This window comes from Papilio machaon, chromosome 26 (genome assembly GCF_912999745.1).
Source record: "Papilio machaon chromosome 26, ilPapMach1.1, whole genome shotgun sequence".
Classification (NCBI taxonomy): Eukaryota; Metazoa; Arthropoda; class Insecta; order Lepidoptera; family Papilionidae; genus Papilio; species Papilio machaon.
In genome coordinates this window covers 3,640,819-3,667,786 of record NC_060011.1, presented here as the reverse complement: position 1 = coordinate 3,667,786, position 26,968 = coordinate 3,640,819, and the positions used below count along the sequence as shown (strand labels likewise).

Below are 26,968 nucleotides of genomic sequence, written 5' to 3'. Positions count from 1 at the left end.
ATAGAATAGAAATTTGTTATTAAAATTATCATAACGTATGTAACATATGTCAACGAAAATAACCATTTAGTATAGATCATTACTCGAAAAAAATTACACACAAGTCACTTTATCTTATACTAAAATTAATCAAATATCTTATTTATCTAATACAATATTGAATACAAAATATGACATACATTAAAATTAATTCAAACATTCATTTAATCCATTTATTTGTATAAAATTCTATCTTTATTTCTTAGCCTAAGTTATTAAGCAACTTGACTTATACAAGTTTTGTTCCGCTTTATAGTGAGTTTCCACAGCCGGTAACACATATATCAAAATATTCTTATTTTTTACACAATATATCTGTTACACGGATAAAATGTTTTTATAATTATTTTAACTATCTGTGCAGTTCATTTAAAGTTTCTCAGAGTTCGAAGTAAGGGACGGGATGCAACCTCAAAATAAATCGGTGCCGACACATTGAATGTGGACCGTTTGTATTTAAAAATGTTTTTGTACATGTTCTACGGCAGTGCAAACTCAAGGTGACATTTATTCATGCTTAGCTTACTCAAATATCTTTCAATAATAAACAAGCTATTAAAAATTGTATATTCCATTCAATTCCAAATTCAAAATTAATTTACCATAGACAAAATTTTGATCACAAAATCTCGGAGAATTAAAAAGAAAATCCGGTAAACCTTTTTGCTCAAATTACTATTATTAGCTATATTTATTTTACTGCATCACTTAATTTTATCTGTTTTCACAAAATAACTGAAAGTGCGTAATTAAATATATTTTATAATCCTATAATGAATTCTAAATAGTTATCTATACAGGAGTACTAATATTATTCAAAAACAACTCTACAATATTTATTTAAATATGACACTTGAGAACTCTCATATTATACACTTTATTACTCGTATATTGTAAAGTCAACAAAGTTAAAATAATTATTTTACAATTTATTTCTACTGCTGAAATATCTAACGTTATCGTTAATACACGTTAATTTTGACTCGCATAGTGAATAAAATATTGTTTAAACCTTAACAATTATGACTATATTTAAAATATACATTACAAAACTGAAAAGCCTCCTAGTACGAAAAGTACATTAAAATCAACCTTTTAAATGCATTTTAAAGTGCTTCATAACAAATGCTTTTCAAATCGACATAATCTCATTTAACTATGTACTAAAATTATACAAACTAGGGACCTGATTTAGAAGCATCGTCTTCGTTCTCCTTCTTTTTCCTTCTGGATAGCTTCGCGTATATTTCATCAACAGTCTTGTTTCTCGTTTCGGGGAAGAATATAACAGTGTAGAAGGAAGCAGCGAAGCAAACTATAGCAAAAAATAATAGTGTCCAATGAATACCGATCAATTCGCTGAGATTCTTGAACCATTTCATTTGTACGAAGTTGCTTAGTTTAGCGCATATGTTGGCGAATGAAGACACCGTTCCTCGTAACTGGAAAATTAATAAATTTCTTTAGATATTCTTTTGTAAATTGGTAAATACTAGACTAATTTACTAAGTACTCTTATTTAAAATACGAGACCATGAACATGTTTTTCTCAGAGCTCCTACTGAAATTAAATAGCAAACATTTTTATTCGATCAAGCCACTAGATTGCCAATATTATTTAAAAATAAATGAATTAAAAGCTATTTGGTTGCAATAAAATAAAGAGATTTATTCACCTGGAATGTAAAGAGATCGGTGATGATAATGTAGGATATCGGCTGGAAGCCGGCTGCATCAGCGAAGATGCAGACGCACATGGCGAGCACTGGCAGCCAGCCTGGTAGCCAGGTGCCCTCCGCGGTGACGTAGAACCACGCGGACAGGGTCAGCATTCCCACTCCCATAGCTAGTGATGTTGTAATCAGGAGTAACTGAAAAAAAAAAAACATTTATACAACTCGATTTTATCATGTTTATTTTTTAACACCGACTCCGAGTGCGTTACACAACTCAATAATGTTTAAATTGTTTGGATTTGACAGTTCTATAGCTATATAGTCGAACAAGGATATCTGGCCCGGTGAGAGATGCGCTGCTATCGCGGGTAGAAACAATAACCTTCTTCTTTTCGAAGTCGGCTAAAAACAGGGTTCTGATAGAATATAAATATGTATGTATATACATAAATATGTATGGGTCTACAAAGTAGCATAAAAAAAGAAACATAACATGACAGCTCCAGCAAGAAAATGATGAATCTTGTGACATTTCTTTGACATTGCCAGAAGAGCTCTAGTGAGCTGTCATAATTTAGTTAGTCTTACACACAGCGGCTCAGATGTCCTTTTTACTCTATAGTTATAGATGCATAATTATTAGCAACGTGAAACAATTTCGTACCTTCCTCCCAGTCTTCTCCACAATACAAGTGGCCACTATAGATCCCAGTAGCTGCACAACACCTATCATAATAATCTGCTTGTTGGGGCTGAGCTTTAGGCTGATGTAGTCAGCCGCGCGCTCAAACACAAAGCCCGCGTAGATGAGCACGATCAAGTAGCCGTCAAATTGCTGCGTTATCTTGATCACCAAAGTTATTATGAACGCTTTGAATGTCGGTTTGTCCTTCACTGGAATTTACAAATGTTTTTTTATATTTGATACTGACTGTTTGTGATAAAGAGGTTGTGTCAGTGAAAAATGACACGTTTCGTTACATGAAAAAGAAGATACTTATAAAATAATTGTAGTAAGAGAGAGCGGCTCTGCATATGCTAACGTTTTCTGTGCTATTTAACATTGTTTTTAAAGATATGTCCTTATTTTTAATAAACTCTTTAATACACGATTTAATACACCAAGTATTAAATCGTCCTCTATCATTAAGGATTTTGTCAATTTTATTTTGTACTGCAAAAACTAACACGTCATTTAAAATTACTTTGATTGTTAATAATCTTGAAGATTTTAATATACTTACGTATAATTCCCCATACAGATTTGGTATCAGACTGCGTCCGTTTTTCAGCTTTCACTATACTTTCTACTTCTTCCTCCACTTTACGATCTAACGTGGATACACCTCGAAGCCAAGCCAACACGGTTTTGGCTTCCTGAAAAAAAAATCTAAATTAATTGCATCGACCAGTTGCTCGAGTTCTCTCTTCTATGAAAAATACTGGGTAGTTAATATTTACGGTCAAACGGATAATAGTTATGTTTTCGTCAAATTATCTGCCATTTAGTGTTATTACCATAATCGCAATATTACTAGCAATTTCGAAAAATTATTATAATTATAGAAAGATTAAATCAAATTATTTTAAGTGAGAAATTATAATTTAACCGATTACATCACAAGTACTACTGCAGCTTGAAATGTTTGATTTCCTGTGTCAATTACACGTTTATTACTTATTTATTTAATGGTAGACTTATTCATATATCAATAGAATCAGCAATTAAAAAACAAGGATGATTGTCAAGCAAACTGTTTCATTTAATGTTCTTTAGCAATAATCAAAAGATTCTTATTATCTTAGCAAAACTTCTAAGATAAAACATTGCCGCGATTAATGTAACAGGTACAACAGAGATTAATTAACTTTGACATAACAGTTTTAAATCAAAATCTAAATGTATTTGTGTTTATTGCCAATATAAAATTGACTAAATTTTCAACTGTTATACACACATGTTATTATCAAGGAAGCAGTTCTCACATCGACTTTTCCCTGTTTGACGAGGAATTCCGGTGTCTCCGGCATGAGCAGGAATATGAAGAACACGACGGTAGGAACTAGGAGACCCATCCAGAGTAACGTGGTCGGCTCCAGTAAGTCAGCGGCGATATAGCTCACCAAGTAGCCAATGTTTCTGAAAAAAATGATGTCAAAATTTTAGATTCATGGTATTTTCACTAGATGGCGTTATTCTCAATTTAACATAATTTTATCCTGAGTATCTGTTAAAATGTTAAATCAATCATCAATCAAATCAATCAATCAAATCTGACTCCGAGACAACGTTTATTGAAGACCTTATTAGGAATTGCTAGACTTATCTAATAAATTCCTAGTATTGCATTGATACATCACTAGAGACGTTAATTGTAAATCATACCACGTAATGTTGTCAAGACTGTTCATTGACTCTCTGTCATCGTTATGGTATCCATAAAAAATGCCGGACAATAATTATATAATATATTAATTTTATTCCTATCTAATGCGATTTTATCCGTATAAAAATGTTATATTTGTCTTTTTTAATTGCAGTAATTGTTATTAGTACCCTATGTAACCGAAATTTGAAAAAAGGTAAGCAATTGTGCAGTTCTAAATAAAAAAAATAAATAATATTTTACGCCCGCCGTTAAAAAGTTACGCTGTTGGTGTCGCTATTTTTGTAAAAATAGCCCACAATTCCTGAATTGCTTGGACACCTTACTAATCACAACAATTTAGTTCAAGGACATGAAATGGCAAAAATTCTCAAACGTCAAAAGACCTGTATCGAAACATATTGTCGTACACTTCATTTGCGTTGTAGAAAATGAAGCTCAAACAAAAACGTGTTTAACCCTGATCTTCCAAAAACAAGTTTACTTATTTAAAATTTAATTATTGCTAATTAAAACAATTTGCAGATAAAAAAGGTTATGCTAATCTTTTATTACTCGTTTAATTATAATGCGTCATATATATATTAATTTGATCATTGCCTCGTTACAATGTGATGTTGTAAATCGATGGCTCCTACGAATAAGGGCGAATGTGCAAACTGACAACTTTTCTCTCAAAGTTATAGGAAAAAATGCCATATAGGTCCTTTTACATTAGCAAAAAAAGACCTTTACACCTGTAAATGTGTATTTGTGTTTAGTGTGTGTTGTTAACTAGACTAAGACGTAGCTTTTAATATAAAAAAGTAAAAAAAAAATACTTTGGTCCTTAAATACAGCCGAATTGATAACATCCTTTTTTAAGTCGGCTAAAAACTAGGTAGGATGTTACGCAAAAATGACAATGTCAAGGACATTGAAGACCGGAAGGCATTCGGGAAGGTTTAAGTTCAGTACTGGACTGACACAAGCTCAATAGACACGAGAAGACTAGACAAACCTAATCTACAACCACTTGGTAACAAGTCTAGTTTGAAACACCTTCATGTGAAGTGACGTATGTTTAGTACTGACGTTTTTGAGGAAAATATTTGCTTCACTCTATAACCGACTGATTTAAATATTTTTGTAATATGTATTCGTGGTGTAAGTTGCCAAATTAATCGGTCACGGTTTAGTCGCATCATGTCGCGTCGCAAAGCGTCGCTTGTTTAGGACAATGACTATAGTATTTCCCAGGTCGAGCCGTCCTTTTTACACATTTCGTAATAATAAGAAAAATATCTTCTAGAATTCCATGGAACATGTTCACCTTTTTCTGTTGTTTTCGAAAAATACTACGTTTTTATTGTTATGGTTTTTGTAGCATTAAAACAAATTGACTAACCTTTGGGATTTCCCGGATTTCGTATAAAATCTGGGTTTTGCCGAAAGCAATGCGTTTTGTATCTTTTTCTTAACTTAACGGTAAAGAACCGGTCCAAAGCGGGCCATACGAATCAATATTGCATTAAGTTGTCATTAATTTAATTTTGACACTAGATATAATTTTAGCACATATAGTCAAACAAGAATATCTGAACCGGTGAGAGAGGCGCTGCTATCGCGGTTGGTTCTGTCAGAATATATATAAAACCTACATAGACACAAAAAATGACATAAAAGAAAAAAATACCTGACAGCAACAGTACAAAGAGGATCTTGTACATTTTTTGATGTTGACAGTGGGGCGCTATTGAGCTGTCATAATTTAGTTTAACTTATGCCCACCAGTACAGATAGCCTTGTCTTTCATTATTTTTTTAGAATACTTCCAGTTGTATTTCAAACTAAAAAAAAAAACCGAGGACTTTTCAAGAAAAGAGAGTCTACATTTCGATAGAAAAAATATTCAGACAGAAAAATAAATGTTTAAACGATTTCTCATACATTGTGTTATCTTCTTGTACTTTCCTATTCTATGTTGGGATCTGGTTTTCAATCTCCAAATCAATCATTCGTCAACTCCCTTCTTATAAAATCATGTCACTTTTCACGTAATCCATTCATCTTTTTTTAAACCTTTCATATTTATATACGTGCATATGAATATAACAAGATTATTGTTGTTTTATTCTAACATTGTTGATGTATTTACTTCCGCAGCATCTTTATGAGAGAATTACGAATACAAATTGCATTACCTTGAATATTTTATTACAGTCCTAATAATGTTAATAACATCTTTATGTTATTAACATTATTATAAACAACGGTTGTTTCCAACAATAGAGATGTTTCGAATCGAGTCATATTTTTAGTCATGATACGATGTTAAAGAAAGATTGACTTATCGTTCTTTTATTTTTAAATATACGAGTTAATATGTGGTTTGTATTTAATTGAGGTAGCAATCAACGAATCAGTAATTAACATCGAATTCTTACAATAATAACCGTGGGTTTCTGTGACCTAAATATCTGTATAAAACATATCGTCATCGCTGTCATTATCTTTGACAAAATAGTGATAACAAAATGTTTTAAACGAGAATTTGGTCTTAGAAACCCACGGTTAGCGCTGTTAATCTGTATTGAAAATGCAAACCTTGATTTTGGTTGAACCAACCAATCAAACGTAGTAAAAAAACTTTCAACCAATCACCAATTTTAGCGATCTCAGCGGCCGCTTGCTTGTTTGCCTTCTACTATGATAAGTAAAAAATAACCATACCTGTTTAAAATGAGCAGTGAACCGAGAGCTCCTCTTAGATCTATATCGCTGATCTCCTTTAAGTAGATAGGCAGGACTATATAGCAGGCTGAGCACGGTATACCGGCTATACCACGGGCCAGTATCACTGCCCATGGCTCCAGGCTCAGCAGCTTTATTTGCCAATACGCCTGTTGAAAAAAAAACATTATCTTAATCATCCTAATATTATAAATGCGAATGTATGGATGGATGGATGTATGTTAGAAGCTATCTGCATAACACAAAACAAGCAAAAAACAAAGTGGCCGCGGGACATCCCCACCCCTGTCCAATCTACCTACACTTCTGAATCAAACCTTATTAAAAAGGGTGGGAAGTTTAATCAAAATAAAAAATAAGAAACAAGGAATTCACGAAGAATTTCTTAGAACGTCATGGAAATTCCGGGCTAATAAAAAATAGTCCGGATATAAATGCCATCAGTTACGATAGGCATTTAAGCTAAAGCGTCGAAACAGATAAAAAAGACTGTAAAAACAATAACAATGGCCGCAAATAATAAGTGACGGAATTTGTTTATTTTTTAGTACGACACTGACATTCTTTATTTAAATAATTGATCGATTTATAAGATTTGTTTTTTTAACGTTCATTCATGCCAGTTGTAGGAAATTGTGGTTTCCTTTTTGACAAGTGAATACACTATCCGTCTTTTTTATCTGCATTAAAAAGGTTAATAGTCCAATGACTTGTGTTTAGAATCAAATGCTATTTACTGTGTAATTTATGATTCTAAAACTAATGTCTTGTATTTATGTCTTAGGCAGTAACCTTTATATAATTTAAGATAAAAGAAAGTTCTAACATACTCGTAATATGTGCCAAATCGCTTTTCATACCTTAGTTAGTAGGTTGCAGATAAATTAAATATCTTGCTTGAGGACATATAATTATAATTGCCAAAAATACACAAAATTTGATTCACAATAGCATGTTTCACTAGATGCATTTAAAAGTTTAGTTTTTTTTTTTTATCTGGCGTGGAATATACCATATATGAATTAATTATTTTCCGTAATATGACGTGTTAACTTAATCGGCATTAACCAAGGTCTAGAGCTAGTGTTAAAGTAGATTGAAGCGTTTATTTGTATACAAATGTATGTTTAAGTGGTTCTAATTATTTCTATTTCTGTATTATTTATATATTTAATAACTGATTTAAAGTTTTATTGCAAAAAAAAATATATCGTCAAATATATCGAGAGACAAATCTTGATGCATGTGTGACGTCGTTTTATCGAAAAGCTATAAAATAACAGATTTTGCAATATTTATTTACTTCCGTTTACATATTTGCATAATTTTTGTAACAAATAAGTTTTTGAATGCCAAAACCTTGATGACTAACTTCCTTGTTTAAAAAATGTTTTTTTTAAATCTCATTTGAGAATACTATACTACACTATACCTTATAGTTAATAAAAAGTTTTGTTTAATCAATTCGATTTTTTTATACCAAACTGTGGCAAAGGAGCAAACTGTGTACCTGAATTCGCTAAAATAGCGAGGCGACTGTTGCCTATAGACATCCGCAAATACAGATGCGTTGTCTACCTTCAATCAATGTAGAAGGGGACGCACAGAAGTAGGATAATTCCTCTCTTTCACCAAATTCACTTCCCCTTACCATCCTTTCCTAATAAGAAAAGGGTGTGAAGGGGAAAAGGACTAAAATTAGGCCTCCTAAATATTCAATTGTAAATGTTTTATGAATGAAATACATGTTACCAATGAACCTTGATTACTGCAAGTTCATTATCCACGCCAATTATATAGCCCGGTTGTACGCATAATGAAACGGTCAACTCATCGTAAAACCGCTACCTTTGCTGCTATTTATAGTTTCTAAGTTACTTAAAGATATGCTAAACATACTATTTATGGAACTATAAAGCTATAAAATACTGCATTCGATTACATCTTACGTTACTTATCGTTTAGATGGTGGGATGGATGGATATTTGTTACAAGGTATCTCTATGAAATTTGGTATAGATGTAGAACACAGTCTGGAAGAACACATAGCTAATTAAGTTGTTTTTTTTTTCATTTTGACAGCTACTGCTAAATAAATGTCACATTCACCCCATAAGTAATCACACTGAAAAGTTTCATATTTTAACGCGTTAATCTCAGAAATTACTTATCGAATCTTTATAATCCTTTTTGTATGAAACAGTAGAATTTTTAAAGAATGTTATTGGCTATTTAACATCAAGTTAAGCCCCTTTGGAGCTTTCTAAAATGATGAAAACAATCTTTGAATGATAAATATATAATAGTTATGAGATATATTTACGAAGAACACGAAATCAAAATAGGTAACCTAAATATGACTGAATTCACTGAAGTAAATGCGACAAATCCGTGAGGTATTTATCTATACTCATAATAATAACTATAAAGAAGTGTTGATTGAATAGGCTCTAAAACTACTGAACTGATTCGAAAAAATGCTTCACTTTTGGGAAGCAGATATAGGCTATATTTATTCCTTGATATTTTTAATAACGCGTAGAGAGATCGCGGGTAACAGCTAGTATTAAAACTAGTAACTAGTAGTAAAAACACGTATATTGAGTGTATTCGTAGTGCGTCTGCGCATTACACTTGTGTTACAATCTTTTTCTCTTTATTATCAAGTAATACCGGTTACCTAAGATAAACATGTAAAAACAAGCTGTACTTTGACTTCTACTTATTTGTTTATCATTTATTATTACTATATACTATGTTATTTACTTTTTTTTTCGAGAGGGAAATCTTCAAAAGACAAGCCTTCTGGGGAAAAGGCTGGGTTATGTGAGGCTTGACTCACTAAAACCTCCTCGGTGGCCATCTTCAAGTGCTAGTTAGAGCCCCGGGATCTCCAAAGGAACGCACCGTGACTAAAAAATGTGGAACGCTTCACAATTTTGTGTGTCATCCTTGCGCAGGGGCCATGCTAATCTTCTCTGTATCGTTCCAATTTTAGTATATGTACTGCCGAAGCAAGTACTTTAGGAGATAGCCTTTTTACAGAAATAGGCAAACAAAGGCTGATTGATGGTGATGATTATGATGATTATGATGATGAATAACTTATTACTAAACACAAAAACATACTTACAATAAGTGACAACGTAGTGATGAGTGTCATGATTTTCCGACCGTACCGATCTGTCAGATAGCCCATAGGCGCACCGAATATGATAGCAGTAATATACGTGACTGACGTCACCCAGGATATATCAGAGCTGCTGAACGGCTCCGGAGACGGACCCTCGGGCGACTGCAGCACGGATATCATTGGTGATAACCAGCCCTGCACCATACCGAAGCTCAGCAGTGGTATTGTTACTGGAAAGAAACAAACATGTGCTTAGCTTGTGTTTAATTTAAATTACCAATCATGAAATCCGACTTTTGACTTTCACGTAATAAGAGTCGAATGACGTCACATTTCATCAGGCGGTCACAATGGAACAGAATAACTATAGGTACGGTACAGTCAGAGCCTTTCGCAGTGTTAACTTACAGAAAAATTGCCTTGTTCTTTGCAACGAGACAAACTTCGCCCCCTTATTAAAAATGACCAATTAGGTAACATTGACTCGCGTAAATTACCGAATCTTACTAATATTACAAATGCGAATGTTTAGATGGATGGATGGATGTTTGTTTGAAGGTATCTCCGGAATGACTCAACGGATCTTGATGAAATTTGACACAGATGTAGAACATAGTCTGGAAGAACAGAGAGTCTACTTATTACTATTTTTATTTTCAATTCCGCGTGGACGGAGTCGCGGGCAACAGCTAGTAATTGTATAAGACAATAAGAAGTGTACCACTGACAGACTGTACAGAGACATTTAAGTGTTGTGTTATTCAAGCGACTGTCGTTTTTAAAGTGAAATACCGCCATATTCCCCGGTAGTACCTGATAAATGTAACCTGTAATTGGTTACAGTAGCATCCTTAAAACTAGTTATAATCTGTTTATACTTTATTATTGAAGATTTCTCACACAACATAAAGGTTGACAATCGTTAAAACAAACGAAAATATAATAAAATCGTTGAAACTCTTTTTCTAACCTAAAATTTTTAAATCAGACATCACATGATGCTTAAAATAGTTTCACAATGCGGTTTTAAAATTAACTTTACGTGAATCATAATATAGATATGACTCGGTTAATGTATTTAATAATAAATTTTATTAACTTTATTGTACTTAATGAGAAAAACAATAAAATGTTTTTCGTCGACGATAACTTTGAGGTATTTTTAACATTTCAATAGAATAAAACTACTCTCACGGACTTTGTCAGTTTTAAATCAAGGAAGAAGCCTAATGGCTAATTGATTTACGTATAATAAGATTCAAAATTAACGGGTGCATGACAGCGCAGTGTTATGTGGACCTTTTTTTAAAAAAAAAAGTTAAGCCATTACGGAAATACTTTCAAACAAACATCCATCCATTCCAAAATTCGCATATATAATATTAGTAAGGATACGAAAATAAGATGGATGTACGTGAAAAAAGTTTAAGTTATAAGTTTAAGAAATATTTACATGATTGTAATTGTTATGGAATTTGATTCCAGTAAAGGAAAACATGATGCAAACTGCACATGTATGAAAAGAAATTTAAAGATATATATGAAGTCAACCAACCCGCACTTGGCTAGCGTGGTTGACTATCGCCTAGTCACCTAACTGAGAGTAGGCTCCGAGCCCCTCAGTGGGAACGTATAGCGAGTTGATGATGATCAGTAGTCTTCCTACATGTCTTGTCAGCTTCGGTGGGGCGGACATGTGACGCGTATGACGGAGGAAAGAACAGCTAAGCGCATCTTTTACTCAGAACTTGAGGAAGGCAAGCGGAAGCATGGCGGACAACTCCTCAGGTACAAAGATGTGCTGAAGCGACACATGAAGCAGTGCGACATCAATCCTTCGCTGTGGGAGCAGCAGGCTGCCAGACGGCCGGAGTGGAGAGCGCTAGTTAAACATAGCGTCAAACAATTTGAAAACCGGCGGCTCCTTGAGCTAGATGCCAGACGCGACGAGCTGAAAGCCCGACCACCTGCGGCTATCAGCTATAATTACGTGAACGGTGTGCTCTCATGTCCGCAATGTGCGAGGATTTTCGCAAACAAAATTGGCTACATAAGCCACATGCGAGCACACCAACGTCAAAACCGGAGCTGAAGACAGTCGCCGTGGCCGATATCGGCCGGGATTACATCATCATCATCATCATCATCATCATCACATGTCTTGTTTACCTGAGTACTGAACATAAACAACCTTGACCAATCAATACATGGGAATTAAAAAACAGATTGTTTTTTTATAGCACAGTTATTGAATCATACTCGAACCGGTACACAATTTGCATTAAAAAATAAACAAACATAACCTTTCATAGCATCGCTATTAATACTCTAGTATTGAAGTTGTACGTTGTTTATAATTAAACTAGCTGTCGTCCGAGACACCGTCCGCGCGGATTTAAAAAAAAAACGTAATAAGTAGCCTGTGTATTCTTCCAGACTATGTTCTACATCTGTGCCAAATTTCATCAAGGTCCATCTAAATTTTCGCATTATTATATTAGTAAAATTTGCTTCAAATTAAATCGATTTAGTAATAGCGATGTCAAAGAAAGATGATCTAAAATTTAGAGAGCTGTTTGTTTCATTTTTGCACTCCCTATAATTTTTTAAAAAAAAATGTTCCCATCGACTTTGAGGGTAGATTATTGAGTTCGTTTAGAAAAATGTCTATTCCATAGTTTTATTGTCCTAAAGTTGCTAAAACATTTATGTGCCTTTATTTTATCTTTAAATGTCATATAAGATGGCCTTCAGAACACGTAAATAAACAAATTAACTATGTTTTGTTTATTTTTTTAATAAAAAATAACTTTTAAGAATCTGAGGCAAACGAACCCATTACTGGCAACACGCAAGTGACTATTAGGACTTATGCAGACTATAAACAGAATTTCAGAACAGTTTTAGCAATAACGTGTGAATACTAATCTATTAAACACGAATAGAATTATTCAACACGGACTTGTGTGAAGAAGAAAGCGTCTTAATGATACGAAGAAATCATTGTTTGCCTATGGTAAAAATTATATATACAACTTACTAGCTGTCGCACACGACTCTAAAAGATTAACTAGTAGCCCATTTGTTCTTCCAGACTATGTTCTATATTTTTATTTTTATTTTTTATATGAGAAGGGGGCAAACGAGCGGCGCGAACACCGAAGTGATCATCGACGCCCATGGACATCCGCAACACTAGGAGAATTGCAGATGCGTTGCCGGCCTTTAAGAAAGATATATGCTCGCTTCTTGAAGGACCCTAAGTCGTAGTGGTTTGGAAATACCGCCGAGGACAGACCATTCCACAACGCGGCCGTGCGTGGCAAGAAATTTCGCGAGAACCGCACTGTTGTAGAATGCCAGCCATCCAGATGGTATGGATGGTACCTGGCGGTCTTTCGATGTATATCTGTGACATTCATCGAAATCCGTTAAGTCGTTCTGGAGATAACTTATGACAGCCATCTAAATGTTTTCATTTATAATTTTAGTAACACAGACACTAGAAAATTTCGTATTCCTTTCAAATCTGGTTTACCGGTAAAAAATTGAAATGTTTTAAAATTATTATTAGTGTAACTACGCCTTAATGTGTACCAAATATTTAATATAAATCACTCTCCATATGATACATGTGTTTACGGTTTTTTTTATCATAAGTAAGACAAAGAAAGTTATGAGAACCCGTTTTCGATTCTTTAACAAATTATCTAGAGACGCAAATCCTAAATACGACTTTCACCTAAATAGTTATGCCAACAGCATGTAAATATTGTTGAATGGCGAAAGAGGCGCCATTCCACCTCTTACCAATCTAAATTTATTCGCCTATCAAATACTGTTACAGTTGTAGCCGGTTAAAATGCGATTTTTATGTGTATTATAGACTAAAAACGTCGAATTTAAAACGTCCTTGAGAATTTTTTTGGCATATTAATTAAATTTTAGAAACAAACATGTTAGTCAATCATAATATGAGATGTGTTTAAAGGATGACGGAATTTTGTTACAATTTATTTACCGCGGGTTTCTAAGACGAAAATCTCCGTTTAAAAGATATTGTTATAACTGTTATTTCAAAGATAATGACAGGGATGACTGTTGAGTGAAGAATGATGTATCCCATCTCTTTGGTAGACAAGGAGTTTGCGTTCTGCCAAAGAGGTGGCATACTGGCAACCAAGACCTTTGCCTTTTTATATTAGAAAAAGATAGGTAAAAAAAATATTAAAAAAATGGCGCGGGAAGTTACCAACGTTATGTAGTAATTACTAGAGTTTTATTTTATCTTAATGTAAAAATGTATATGGTGTTAGTATAAGTATTTCACAGCGAATAAAAGACATTATTGGCTGACGTACTGATGTTTTCAATTTATACAATGACAATATGTTTTAGTCACTCAATTTTTCAGTATACAGAGATATCACGAACATACAAGTAGTTAACAGAATAGTTTTGTTGTTGTTAATATTATGTCAAATTTAACTAACCTAATCTTAATAGTGCAGGGAAAATGTATACTAAACTAGCTTTTGCTCGCAACTTCAAAAGAAAGACACAGGGGTAGACAGCAATCTTCCCCTGCGTTAAATTTCTCTCTGATCCGTTTAGCCGTTTTGGAGTAACCTGCTAACATAAATCCATCTGTACATCCAAACTTTCGCATTTATAATACTAGTAAGAAGTAGTATTAGTAGGATTATACCAAAGCATTAGTTACCATGGTTAAGACATGGTCAAAAATACAAAACTTAATTTTACAAAATTTCCAATACCTTTACATATTTGTAACCTATCTTTTTTCATATTTAAGATTTACGCATGCATGTGAGAATATCTTCAATAATCGACGTGAGAATTTGATGTAGGGTTAACGCACCAGTTTTCGTTCACCAGATCGCTCTATCTTTCGTAATTTCAGTCATCACTACCTTAATAATGTTACCTTTCTCGCAGTCCTAGCTTTCCTAGGCATAGGATAAGTGTATTACCCTACTTATAAAGGTGCATTTATATTGAGATAAATAAAGAACATTAAAATTACAATCCTTAACCATATTAAAATATGTACAAAGATTTATAAGATATAAATGCATTGTTATTTTAATTTGTACATGAAAATAAATGATAAGAATATACGTGTGTCGTGACAGGAAAATATCATTTTAACGATTTCAAATGATTGTGTACGTTTCAATAATTACATTATAATAATATTTATAATTTATTTGTGATTGTGGGAAATTGATTTCGCGGTTCTTCATTATTTATAGTCCATTATGGTTCTATAACAATAAAATAAATAAACATGTGTAGTTTTTAGTTTTTACTGTGATAAAAGGTGGCAAACGAGCAAACGGTCAACTAGATTCGCCGAAATAGCTAGGCGACCGTTGCCCATAGTAATCCGCAAATGCAGATGCATTGCCTACCTTTAATCAACGAATAAGGGGATGCATCAAAAGAGGATATTTTCCCTTTCTATGCGTCCCCTCTTCTGCCAAATCCACTTCCCTTTCCCATCCTTTCCTAATAAGAAAAGAGTGGGACAGGGAAAAGGACTAAAATTAGGCTTCCGGCACCACACTCATCAGACGAAACGCAGAATTACTTCCACTTCACGCCTGTCTTCTGTGTGGTTGTGGTATTTCACCGGTCGACCCGGCCTTACAACGTCCTTAAAACGAACTGACTTCGAATCATTTAAAATAAAATAAAAAAAATAAAATAAAATAAAATAACTTTTATTTCGGACCAGTTACATCCATAAAGTGTTAGTAGAAAATAAAAATAAAAACAACAGATCCTACAACTATGTTAGTAAAATAAAACAGTTCATATTTAAATTATTTTGTTACTAGGTTATTGTTCGAAAATTTTTAAAATTTAACCGTTGAAAAAATATGCGTCATCACTTTCACTATGAACAAAAAAGCCTCTGTTTTTATCTCTGTTATTTCGGCAATAGAATCCTGTATAAATAACCCAAACTCTAGCTCTAACTGTATTATTTTGGGTAAGCTATTTTTAAAACAAAAACTGTATTACTACAAAAATTTGATATTATTGACGTCAACGTTCACCATAAATATGTATTCACACAATACTTTCGGTTTAAACACTTCATTATTTATTGGTTAAGATCGAATTTCGCAAACCTGCGCATAATCCCCGCCGGGCGCTAGTGTCGCGATATAAAAGGATTGACGTATGTTTAATCTAAAATGTATTTGAGTCTAAGTCAGGGATCCCCAAACTATTTTTGAGAAACGACCACTTTTATTATTATTATTTTTTTTCATTCTGACTTAGGTCAATAGAAGAAGACAGAGTGAGAATTAGCAATGCTTTAAGTACCACTTTGGGAAACCCTGGTCTAAGTTTTTTATGGTAAGGCCCAAAAGTTTTAGCATTTTGATGCATACAAGACATTTAATCGATTTACACTTAAGTAGTGTAATATCTTCTGCAAATGCCACTCCAACCAAGTCTAAGTACTGTTGTTTACGGCGAAGGTATTAACTTTAGGGTAGCGTAACTATTTAATTGACGCGCAATAACAATTATTTAAGAGTCCTCGAAATGCGCATAAAATAATTTTAATAATATGCACCACACAACTTATAGAAGGTTTTTGAGAAAAAATCCCTGTTTAAAACACATCGTCAACTCATCATCTTTGACAAAACAGAGATAACAATTTGTTTTATATAAGTATTTTGGTTTCAGAAACCAACGATTAGTTACGTGTTAATGGTAAATACCAGCTTTTCTTTATAAGGTAAAGACACGTACCTTGAAAAGTTTTTAAATTTGGTATTTTTTTATTATTATTCTCAGGGTCATAATCGACATTTTTAATCATAGTTAATAATTATAATTTCTTTGTCGTATATTAAATGTTACATATTTTAAAAAAAAATTAAAAATGACGAATGTGTTCATTATTTAGGATTAATGTCAGTAGAGATTAGAAAATGGATTGCAGTAACCTTTCTCCGTATCTATAAAAAGTAATAACAATCTTTTAACAATACGTTACGAGAGTTCAATGAATAAGTTGCAGTATATGCTAATGCACAAACCGTGCCAAAGCCAAAAATAAAGAAGAAGAAGTTGCAGTATATAAAAACCTTATTATCCGTGTTTATGTACGTATATGTAATCGCCATAGGAAATATTTTAATATGTTTGAATTTTGAACTTTGATATTTAAAAAAAATGAAACAAAAATTATTACGTACGCTAATATTTATTCGTAGGCAAAAAATTATACAAACGCATCGTAATATCATGCATATTAATAATGAAATAGACTAACTGCTTTTTTAATATAATTAACCTCGAAATTAATTAGTACATTTTTACATAAATTTGATTGTAAACAACAATTTTTGTCGCAATTTTTTTTTGCAATTAATTTTAAAGCTATAAGCTAAGCTCTTAAATGTTTATATTCAATTCAATTATTTATAAATATTAAAATAAAAAGAAAACATTACTACGTATTTCATCATTATTTTAATTGTAAACAATTTTAATTTTTTTTTTTCCTATTTAAGTGTAGGTAGTCAAAAAAAGTTCACGAAATGGTTATAACAATGTGTAATGTAATGTAATGTAATCTTTGCATTTATTTTATTTCTTCCATTAATATTATGTATTATTTTATTAAATTTTTATTGTAATAAACATAAAAAATTGATAAATCGATATAAAAACTTACTTATCGTCGCAAATAAATATTGATTAATTCTCGTTCCATTTTGCCACATTAGTTTTGATAATATAAAATTCATTTCACTATTTTTACAACTTTGTATCACTGTTGTAACTCTATTCATCCGGACACTTTGGTGTCTTCAATCGGACTGGTCGTCGCAATGAACGGAACGGTCGCATCTTAAAATCATACGCTCGTTAAATGTGCGTTCAATTTTTTTTTTGTACTAAATCACTATTGTTCTCAAACGTGGAAGTAAACGCACAAAAAATCTTTATTGTATAGTCACTACTAAGTTATTTTAAAGTTTAAATTAAATGTTAATATTTACTTTGTAATCGAGATGTAACTTTTTATTATTTATTTATCAGCTGTTAACGTGACGTGTAGCATTTTAAATCGTTACAAAGGAAATGGGGACTAGAGTAACTAGCTTTTACCCGCGACTCCGTCCGCGCGGAATAAAAAAATAGAAAACGGGGTAAAAATTATCATATGTCCTTTTCCTGGTTCTAAGCTACCTGCCCACCAATTTTCAGTGAAATCGATTCAGCCGTTCTTGAGTTATAAATAGCGTAACTAACACGACTTTCTTTTATATATATAGATTTTCTCCTATATTCTTATCTCAATTCATACGTCGCATTTGCTAGAATATTTAACATTATAAGCGTGGAGAATCACTCAGTAATTAGGATCGGTCACATGATTTTTTGAATGCTTTGTTTCGATCATTTTCCATGGAAATTAGTTTCAGAATATTAAGATGATTAAATAAGATAATTTTATAGTTGAATAAATTGTAACTTTAGTACTTGAAGACTAAGAAGTGTTAGATTTTCTTCAAAAAAAAATTTGAATGAAAAATTTTATATTATGGAAAATAAAACGGAATATATCTTTATAAATTTAAAAAATACAGAATATCGAACCATTTGAAGTTTCCTTACTTATTTAATAACTATCGAATATTTATTCCGATTTAAAAGATAATTGTTTTATCTCAGTTATTAATCTTTATATATTTTTTTTTAAATTACAGAATTATTAAATGATACACGATTTTCTAAAGTATTTTACGTTCCTATCAAATCTCGAGCGCGTTGATAGGTAATATAATTTCACTAGTATAGTATGCACTGTCACAATCGCTTCGCTTTTTACAAGCTTGTTTAATATCGCACTTGTTTTGAGCGTGCGGTTTGTAATAGGTCAAGTGCATTAATTAGCATAATAGTTTTGTATTTATAAACGTTGTATGTGATCAAGCCTTTGACTATAGAGAAACGGACTAAGCAAAGAACCGCCGTTGTTCTAAATAAATTCTTACTCTTTTTGCGGGACGATGTGGTAAAGATGGCAATCATACATGTGCTTATTATGCTGACACGTACGATTGTACTTACGAACGCAAACTGATTAAGAAATTTACACACATAAAATGAGCAAGTTTAGAACTTTGTTTTTATTTGACAGTTGCGAGATTGACAGATCCTTTCATTTAAAAGTTAACAGCGGCCAGTTTAGCGAACACCTCGAGCTTTGAATACCTGATCAGATGTAGGTAAGTGGAGTTAAGGAGTTTATGATAATGCAAAAATTTTAAGAATTTAATATTAAAAAATTGTTTGATCAATATTTTATATACTTTAATTAATATTTTTATTTATTTAAGTAAGTTATATTCTGTTATGAAAAATTTTTTATTAAATAATACTTATTATTGAAAATATTGAAAATTATATTTAGTAAATAGCTAATACATGTATACCACCGTGCAAGAAATTGTATGGAGTAACATGGTAAAGCTTCTTTAGTTTCTAAGGCAGTTGGAAACTAGCCACGCCGCCCCACTGTCGCTCGTCCATAGCTAGTTTCGTGTCCGCAGCCTTGATTATAAGTGCAAAGTAAAATGACTACGTGTAAACTGGATGACGAGTAATTTGTTTAACTTTAAACATTTCATCTATAAAGTTTTCATTAATAATTTGCACTTTTTTGTTTGTCATCGTCCATTTTGGTGAAATGTATATTTATTTGTATGATTAGTAACTTCCTAATTCATCCTTGTTGTTAAAGTGAAACGTCATATATGTACTGTTTCATGTTTGTACATATAATTATATATTCGATACGTAATAAAACGATTTTAGACTCTTCCTGACGCCCGCGACTTCATCCACGAAGATTTAAAAAGAGTCAGAGTCATGAATTATTGTACAGTAAGATTGTCTAATAACTCAACTGTTCTGGTACTTGGTAAAACAAAAATTACTTAGATAATATTATTACCTAGCCAGAGTATTCTATAAGACCACACGCAACCATTAACAAGTAATAAGTATTCAATCTTACTAATGTTATAAATGCGAATGTTTAGATGGATGGATGTTTGTTTGAAGTTATCTCCGGAAGGGCTCAACGAATCTTGATGAAATTTGGCACAAATATAGAACATAGTCTGGAAGAACACATAGGCTATAAAGTTTTTTTTTAATGCCGCGCCGACGGAGTCGCAACAGCTAGTATTTCATATATTAAATATAATGTCAAAAACAATTAACGATATGATTGCGTCTACAGATGACGAATATTTCCATTGTGATAGGTAGAATTTATTACATATTCTATAGGTACTCATAAAACGAAGTAGTTAGAATGATCAGTTGAACATTCCGGCCGATTCGTGAGCATAATTTAACAAAAAAAAAAAGAAAAACTTTTGAATGGGTTACAGCCTTCAAAGATTTTCACTCAATGCAAACGGCATTTGTTTTTGTGATTTCATGATTGCCAGTTATATGATTGAATGAACAGATTTAATACTAGCTGTAGTTTATGTTGAAATATATTTTATTTTATTGCAACACAAGTTTTGCTCTTGACTTCGTTTGTGTAAAATTTGAATTGTTGATGAATATATTATTAACTCTGAGAAGCGTTTGATCGTTAGATAACTCCCTTAGTGAACACTTAATGACACTGAATGCATTGACATTGCGTTTTAAGTCCGTGACGTATAAGGAGGACATGTGCCACTCTGTTTGTCTCATTCTGTCGTCTGGATGTTATATCTTCTTTCTCTTTCGTGTAACGTAATGCCCCAAAATGTGACGCGTCCTTGAATTTTACTCAGACAGACTATAAATTCCTTTTATATTTCACATTGCATATGATTTATTTTAGAAGTGCACGTGTTTTTTTTATTGGATTGCAAATAAAATGTCTACATAACTTGTACAGTAAACATTTGAAATGTCCACATTTATATTTTTATTCGTTATTACGTTTGTCAATTTAAGTATTGAGGCTGACAAAGATGACGACTATCCTATAGGCGCAACGATCGGTAAGTTTTGTTACCAAAGATACATCAACAAATTAATTAATAAGTTCCCGTGACTCGAAGTTGTTAAGTCGTTACTAAAGGAAGCATTTTAGACTACACTTTTTATGACAAATCTACCGACTAGACTGTTTAAGTAAAGATCATACGATTTTATACCATGTTACGATGACAACAAGATTAAAATTAAAAAATCTATATTAAAAAAACACTACAAGCATTAACTTTACGTTATTGTAATCAACTAATTCTACAACTAATTAATTATCATACTAAAGGAACCATAGCAGCCGAAAGAGATATAGAAAGAAGAAGAAATCATCTAAGACCGCTCAGGGGTCAGGGTAAGAAGGCTCTCAGGATCCGGAATGAATTCATGATAAAGAACCGAGAGGCGTTACGGATCAAGGGCGGCAATGCAACGGATACAAAGAACTATCCATACATGGCGGCCATCATCATTAATGGCAGACTGTGGTGTGCAGGCACTATTGTTGATGTTAACTGGGTAGTGACAGCTGCACATTGTCTTAATTAGTGAGTACAACTGAATAATTTGTAGTACATTGTAATCCGAAAACAGTACGACGAAAATAAACCACGCAACTCAAGCTTTTCCTCCGCTTGTTATAGTCCTGTTCCTCTTATAAGATATTTAGAAATCTATATATATAAAAGAAAGTTGTGTTAGTTACACCATTTATAACTCAAGAACGGCTGAATCGATTTGACTGAAAATTGATGGGCATGTAGCTTAGAACCAGGAATAGGACATAGGATAAGTTTTACCCCGTTTTCTATTTTTTTTTTATTCCGCGCGGACGGAGTCGCGGGTAAAAGCTAGTTGTCTATAAAAAACTATCAAATTTTATAGAATTATAGCTATCTATAAGATTTAATACTACCCTATGGATGTACACATAAAGGAAGAAGTGGGTTCCAAGATATTGAATGTAATTTTCTTTTTTCGTCGTCCGCTAAGGATCAAAGGTGGAGATCAATTCTTTTTAGCATGCACAAAGACGAAGGTTGACAAATGTCATTGTTTGACGTTCCAGTGTTTCGTTACCAGTTTTCGGTACGTTTATTGTAAGTTGATAACCCCTAGTGTCCTGCACGTGGCTCCGCTGAAGGCGCTAGGCGAGTTTGTAAAGGTGCGCGTGGGCAGCGCGATGGCACACGAGGGTGGTGTGCTGGTCGACGTCATAGGCGCCGTCAGACATCCCAAGTTCGAGGAGGAACCCGTACCACACGCGGATGTCGCACTTCTCAAATTATCTGAGAACCTTGGTATGTATGGTCCATTTAGAAGACTTTAAGGTCTTTTATATAGCATCGGGGTGCCATCTTCAAAAGATATCCTGTCTGTTATTTTTAGGTCAAAGTATAGTTGAAACTATTTAAATCTTTTTACACTTTTGACTAAGCAGTCTCTAAACGACCATTTAATGATTGATTGCGGCAGTTAAAGGAGACTTGGAAGTATAACTTATTTTAAATCTCCAGAATTCGACGAATTCGTCAACCTGATCAAGATATACGACGGCATGCAGGAGCCATACGCACAAAGTTTCGTCGCCGTTTCTGGATGGGGTGCCACCAACGTAAGTTTTTTTTTTATTAATAATCAAGGTTTTTACCACAGTCCAAACTGATGTTATGCGGTGATATGATAGACTATAGTCGTTCATTTGATATTATTGTCACAAATTTGTCTGTGGTTAAAATTCTATGGGTTTGTATTGGATTGGAACAAAGTATTTGTCCGTGCAGGGTGGGGACACAGCATTCAGGGACCAGACGCCGGACCTGCTGACTGCGAGACTCAAAGTGCGAACCAAAAACTACTGCATCGATGCCTATCAGCTCGTAAACGGCTTCCAGTTCACTGCTGACTTCTTCTGTGCATCGCTCAGGAATGGCAGCAGGGACGCTTGTCTTGTGAGTATAACAAACATAGAAGAACTTTTTTATAAACTATTTGTTCTGTTCCGAACGCTCCTCAGTTTTTTTATAAAAAAATCTTAAAATTTGTTGACGACAGTTTGACGCCGGAGCCCCCGCGGTGCAGAGAAACCAGCTGATGGGCATCATGAGCTTTGGCCCCGAGAAGTGCGGACACCCGCACCAGCCTTCCGTCTTCGTCAAAGCTTTCTACTTCAAGTGAGTCGCATTTGTTTAAAAAACGCCTACTGAAAAGGAAACACATCAATTTGTCACGTTGAAACTTTGCAGATAATAATTTGTTAGGAGTGCAGAAAAAATTCAATAATATCTTGTTTCAAATGAAAATTATAGGTTCACGAAAATTAAAAAAAACAAGATTCATAATTTTGTTAAGTTGTTTAAGTTGCATTGCAGGGACTTCGTATCAACAACAATAGCGTCGTACAAGACAACTCACGACCTCGTGGAGGCTATAAAAGAGATCGAGCCTGAAATAGCGGGGCCAATCGCAAGACCTGTGCCCGAGCCAGAGGGAGAGACCGCCGACAGACACTACAGCGAGGAGGCCACGCCTGCTATTTAGAATTTCACCCCGTTTCCACTAGCGCGAATAGCAGAACGAACGTGTATGACTGTTTCTATCGGCGATATTATTTCCACTGGCGTAATCATAATTGTTATGAAAAATAATCGCATGATTACTTTCGCGAGTATTTACTTATAGGAAAAAGGTTCTAAGAAAATCGCGCAACATTAATTTTAAGAACTAACAAGTAAACATAGAGTAATAAAACAACAGAGTGAACTTATTATTTATTTTAATATAACTACAAAGGGCCACCGTACATGACGGTGACAATCATTGCCATTTTGGCGAGCTTAATTTTTTGGTAGACTTAACACAAAATAGAATTAAATTTACCGCGCTACGGTATTTTTTATGGACATCGGAGTGAAACGCAAACAAGCAAAAAAAAAAGACTTTATACGTTTTTTGCAACATTTTGTGTAACAAATTACACGATTAGACAAATTTCGTTCGTAACACTAATATTTTTCTTGTAATTCTCAGAATCTCCGATATCCATAGACAATTACAGAGTTATATATAAATTAAATTTCGTACACAGAAAATCTAACTAACATATATAGTTCACAAATGAAGCTTAACAATTCTGCACAATAAGAGGTACACAAACTTACCTAATTACTGAAGAAAAAAAACAAAAAAAAATACATAATATAAACGTCAAAATATTATAATTAAATAGAAACGAAAATAATATTAAGCTTATTATACAGACTGTCCTCTCTAACTATTAGTTACTCTGTACCACGATTTATTCCAAAGCTCTTTCAAAGGCCCCATTCATACCTATGTTTAAAAAAAAACAGAACTGATTACAAAGTTTGAAACATTCAAAAGTTTTACATTATTGGACTCAAAATTAAAAACTAAAACTCGAAAATCCCATATAGAAATATAAGAAAATGATTTATATTAAATCCTTCCACTTTGGGAACAATTTACATATAAATTTTTGGTCTTAACATAACTTAAAAATTACTAAATCAATGCTGAAATAGGTCAGAGGTCGTCAATATTTCAAATTCAAGATCTATCCTATACTATCAATAAAAAAAAGTAGATCCAAAATACAACAATTGAATCATCAGTAATATAAAAAAAAAAGATTTGCAGGCCATAGTTTTAGAACCTCTGACTTAAATACAACTAAAGACCATTTTAACTATAAACACGTTGATTTAGAAGTTCCACCGCCGAAAAAAATGTTTTAAAATATATTTTTGTCTCTATTATTTCAATGAAAATCAGCGAGAAGACTATATGTTTCAATACAAGTATTTCAACAGTGAAAATTCAATCTTAAGACATCAATAACTAAACCGATAACTATAATAAAAGGAACATAATTATCGACCATTAATACTTTATAAAATAACTTAGACCATCAAAGTTAAAATTTAAAACTTGACACATTAAAATTGTCTTTAAAGTCCTATACATAAGTGACGTCTAACTTATGTATATTTCGTAGAAAACTTTATATACAAATGTGTATTTAATCGCAGATAAATTGGATTTAAATGTTTACTAATATAATTACAGTCAAAACCGTTTATAGCGACATCGTTTAGAACAACATACCGGTTAAATTAACCAAAATCAAAGGTCCTGGCTGAATGTTATATACATATCTTTCCTATTAATACCTGTCACCAGTTGTTACAACTATCGGTTTTTACGACTCAATATGAGTAGTCCCTTCGATGTCCTTATAACAGATTTTGACTGTAAAAATGAAACATAAAATGTTTGAATTTGCTAACATAATGAATATGGATCTGAAAATTTTATTTATTACTTAAAAATAAATTTTATAATTTATTTTGTGACTGTAAATGTTTGAATCTTTATTGAAAACTAAGCTTTTACCCGCGACTTCGTCCGCGCGGGATAAAAAAATGCACACAAGATTAAAAAAGTTCCTATGTCCGTCTCCTAGTTCTAAGCTACCTTCCCATCAATTTTCAGCTTAATCAGTTCGACCGATCTTGAGTTATAAATAGTGTAACTAACACGACTTTCTTTTATATATATAAGATGTTATATGGAGTGAAATTATTAGACGCTGACAATCAATTTATATATAAATTATCATTTATTTTAAATGGATAACTAAAAATGATTGATAAATTTACAATCATAAGCCATATATACAAGTTTCTATTTAATTTATAAATGTAATTTTATATTTTTTATCAAGTAACCTTGACTATCTTGTCAGAGTAAACAAGCTGACTTTTTCTAGGACAATGTGTGTATTCTAATAATTTTTTAAGTTGTGGTAAAGAATCCGTCAGTCTTAAAGATATTGAGACGGATGTAATTTTTTGTACACTAGTGTCCATCATCAAACTTACATGCCATGTAACTGTACACAAAATGTATTTTCAAGAAAGATTCGTCAAAGAGTTTTGATAACAATATTAGTGGTTACTTTGAATGAGTTGTAATCTTATAATAGTACTAGCTGTCGCCCGCGACACCGTCCGCGCGCCGTTGAAAAAAAAAAATGTTGACCGATTCTCAGACCTACTGAATATGCTCACAAAATTTCATGAGAATCGGTCAAGACGTTTCGGAGGAGTACGGGAACGAAGATTGTGACACGAGAATTTTATATATTAGATTTCTTAAAGTTGCAGATGAAAAATTTCATCTTTTGTAAAATCTTAATTTCACAGCATTTGTTATAATTAAATTTTGTAGCAACAATAGACAAGTATCAATCTGTATTTACAAGGTATGGATCATATATTCATCCCTTTTATTCTGTTTGGAGAGACAGAAATAATAATGTTCTGTACAGGTCTTTTGGGTGTGGAAAGTTACAATAAATAGTTGCAACCCTGTTTAATTCCACTATATTTTTTTTAATTATGACTCGTTATTAAAACGCCTATGAAATATTAGAAGATGGGCTTTTATCAATTTTTTTTTAGTTTTAAACGGCAATATATTTATAGGATTCGCGATATTAAATATATTTAAATATTTAAAGTTGTATGACTTTTTGAATATATGACAAGCATGTTAGAAACATTTTCAGGTAATTTTATGATTTTTAGTTCCACACGATGATATTTTTTTGTTTTACATTATCTGTAAAATTCAAAAGTAATAAAAAAAAAGTGATAAACAAAATTATAAGAAGAAAAAAGTTTTAGGAATGATCTGGGAACTAGAAAGATAGAGGGATTTATCATCTTTCAAGACGTTTTAGCCCTTAAGAGACAGAAACAAGGAAGAATTGGGATAGATTCAGGTTTTTATGAACTAAACTACGAAATAAAACACGCGAATCTTCACAAAATATATTACCGTTAACAGACATAAGTGTAATAAAAATCTACGTCACGTCACTACCAGGTTAGAGTATTGTGATAGGTGATACG

At 32.7% G+C, this 26,968-nt stretch overlaps 2 protein-coding genes and 1 non-coding gene across 3 annotated transcripts; 1 reads left to right on the top strand and 2 right to left on the bottom strand.

Annotated features, from left to right (window-relative positions):
• Positions 1–1,104: 1,104 nt before the first annotated feature.
• On the bottom strand, positions 1,105–17,826 carry LOC106715223 (facilitated trehalose transporter Tret1). Its single transcript, XM_014508461.2, has 8 exons — positions 17,698–17,826; positions 9,969–10,198; positions 6,815–6,984; positions 3,702–3,855; positions 2,960–3,092; positions 2,380–2,609; positions 1,716–1,910; positions 1,105–1,481 (listed from the first exon to the last, which is right to left on the bottom strand). The coding sequence occupies exons 1-8, from the start codon at positions 17,813–17,815 to the stop codon at positions 1,218–1,220; spliced, it is 1,494 nt and encodes a 497-aa protein (XP_014363947.2). The 5' UTR covers positions 17,816–17,826; the 3' UTR covers positions 1,105–1,217.
• LOC123722527 lies at positions 9,751–9,857 on the bottom strand. The gene has a single exon (XR_006756508.1). It is a non-coding gene; the product is annotated as a U6 spliceosomal RNA (small nuclear RNA).
• A 1,389-nt stretch (positions 17,827–19,215) lies between the features above and the next one.
• Positions 19,216–23,724, top strand: LOC106714794 (trypsin). The gene is made up of 7 exons (XM_045684586.1): positions 19,216–19,258; positions 21,319–21,577; positions 22,149–22,330; positions 22,547–22,644; positions 22,814–22,981; positions 23,085–23,203; positions 23,402–23,724. The coding sequence occupies exons 2-7, from the start codon at positions 21,417–21,419 to the stop codon at positions 23,568–23,570; spliced, it is 897 nt and encodes a 298-aa protein (XP_045540542.1). The 5' UTR covers positions 19,216–19,258; positions 21,319–21,416; the 3' UTR covers positions 23,571–23,724.
• Positions 23,725–26,968: the final 3,244 nt, after the last annotated feature.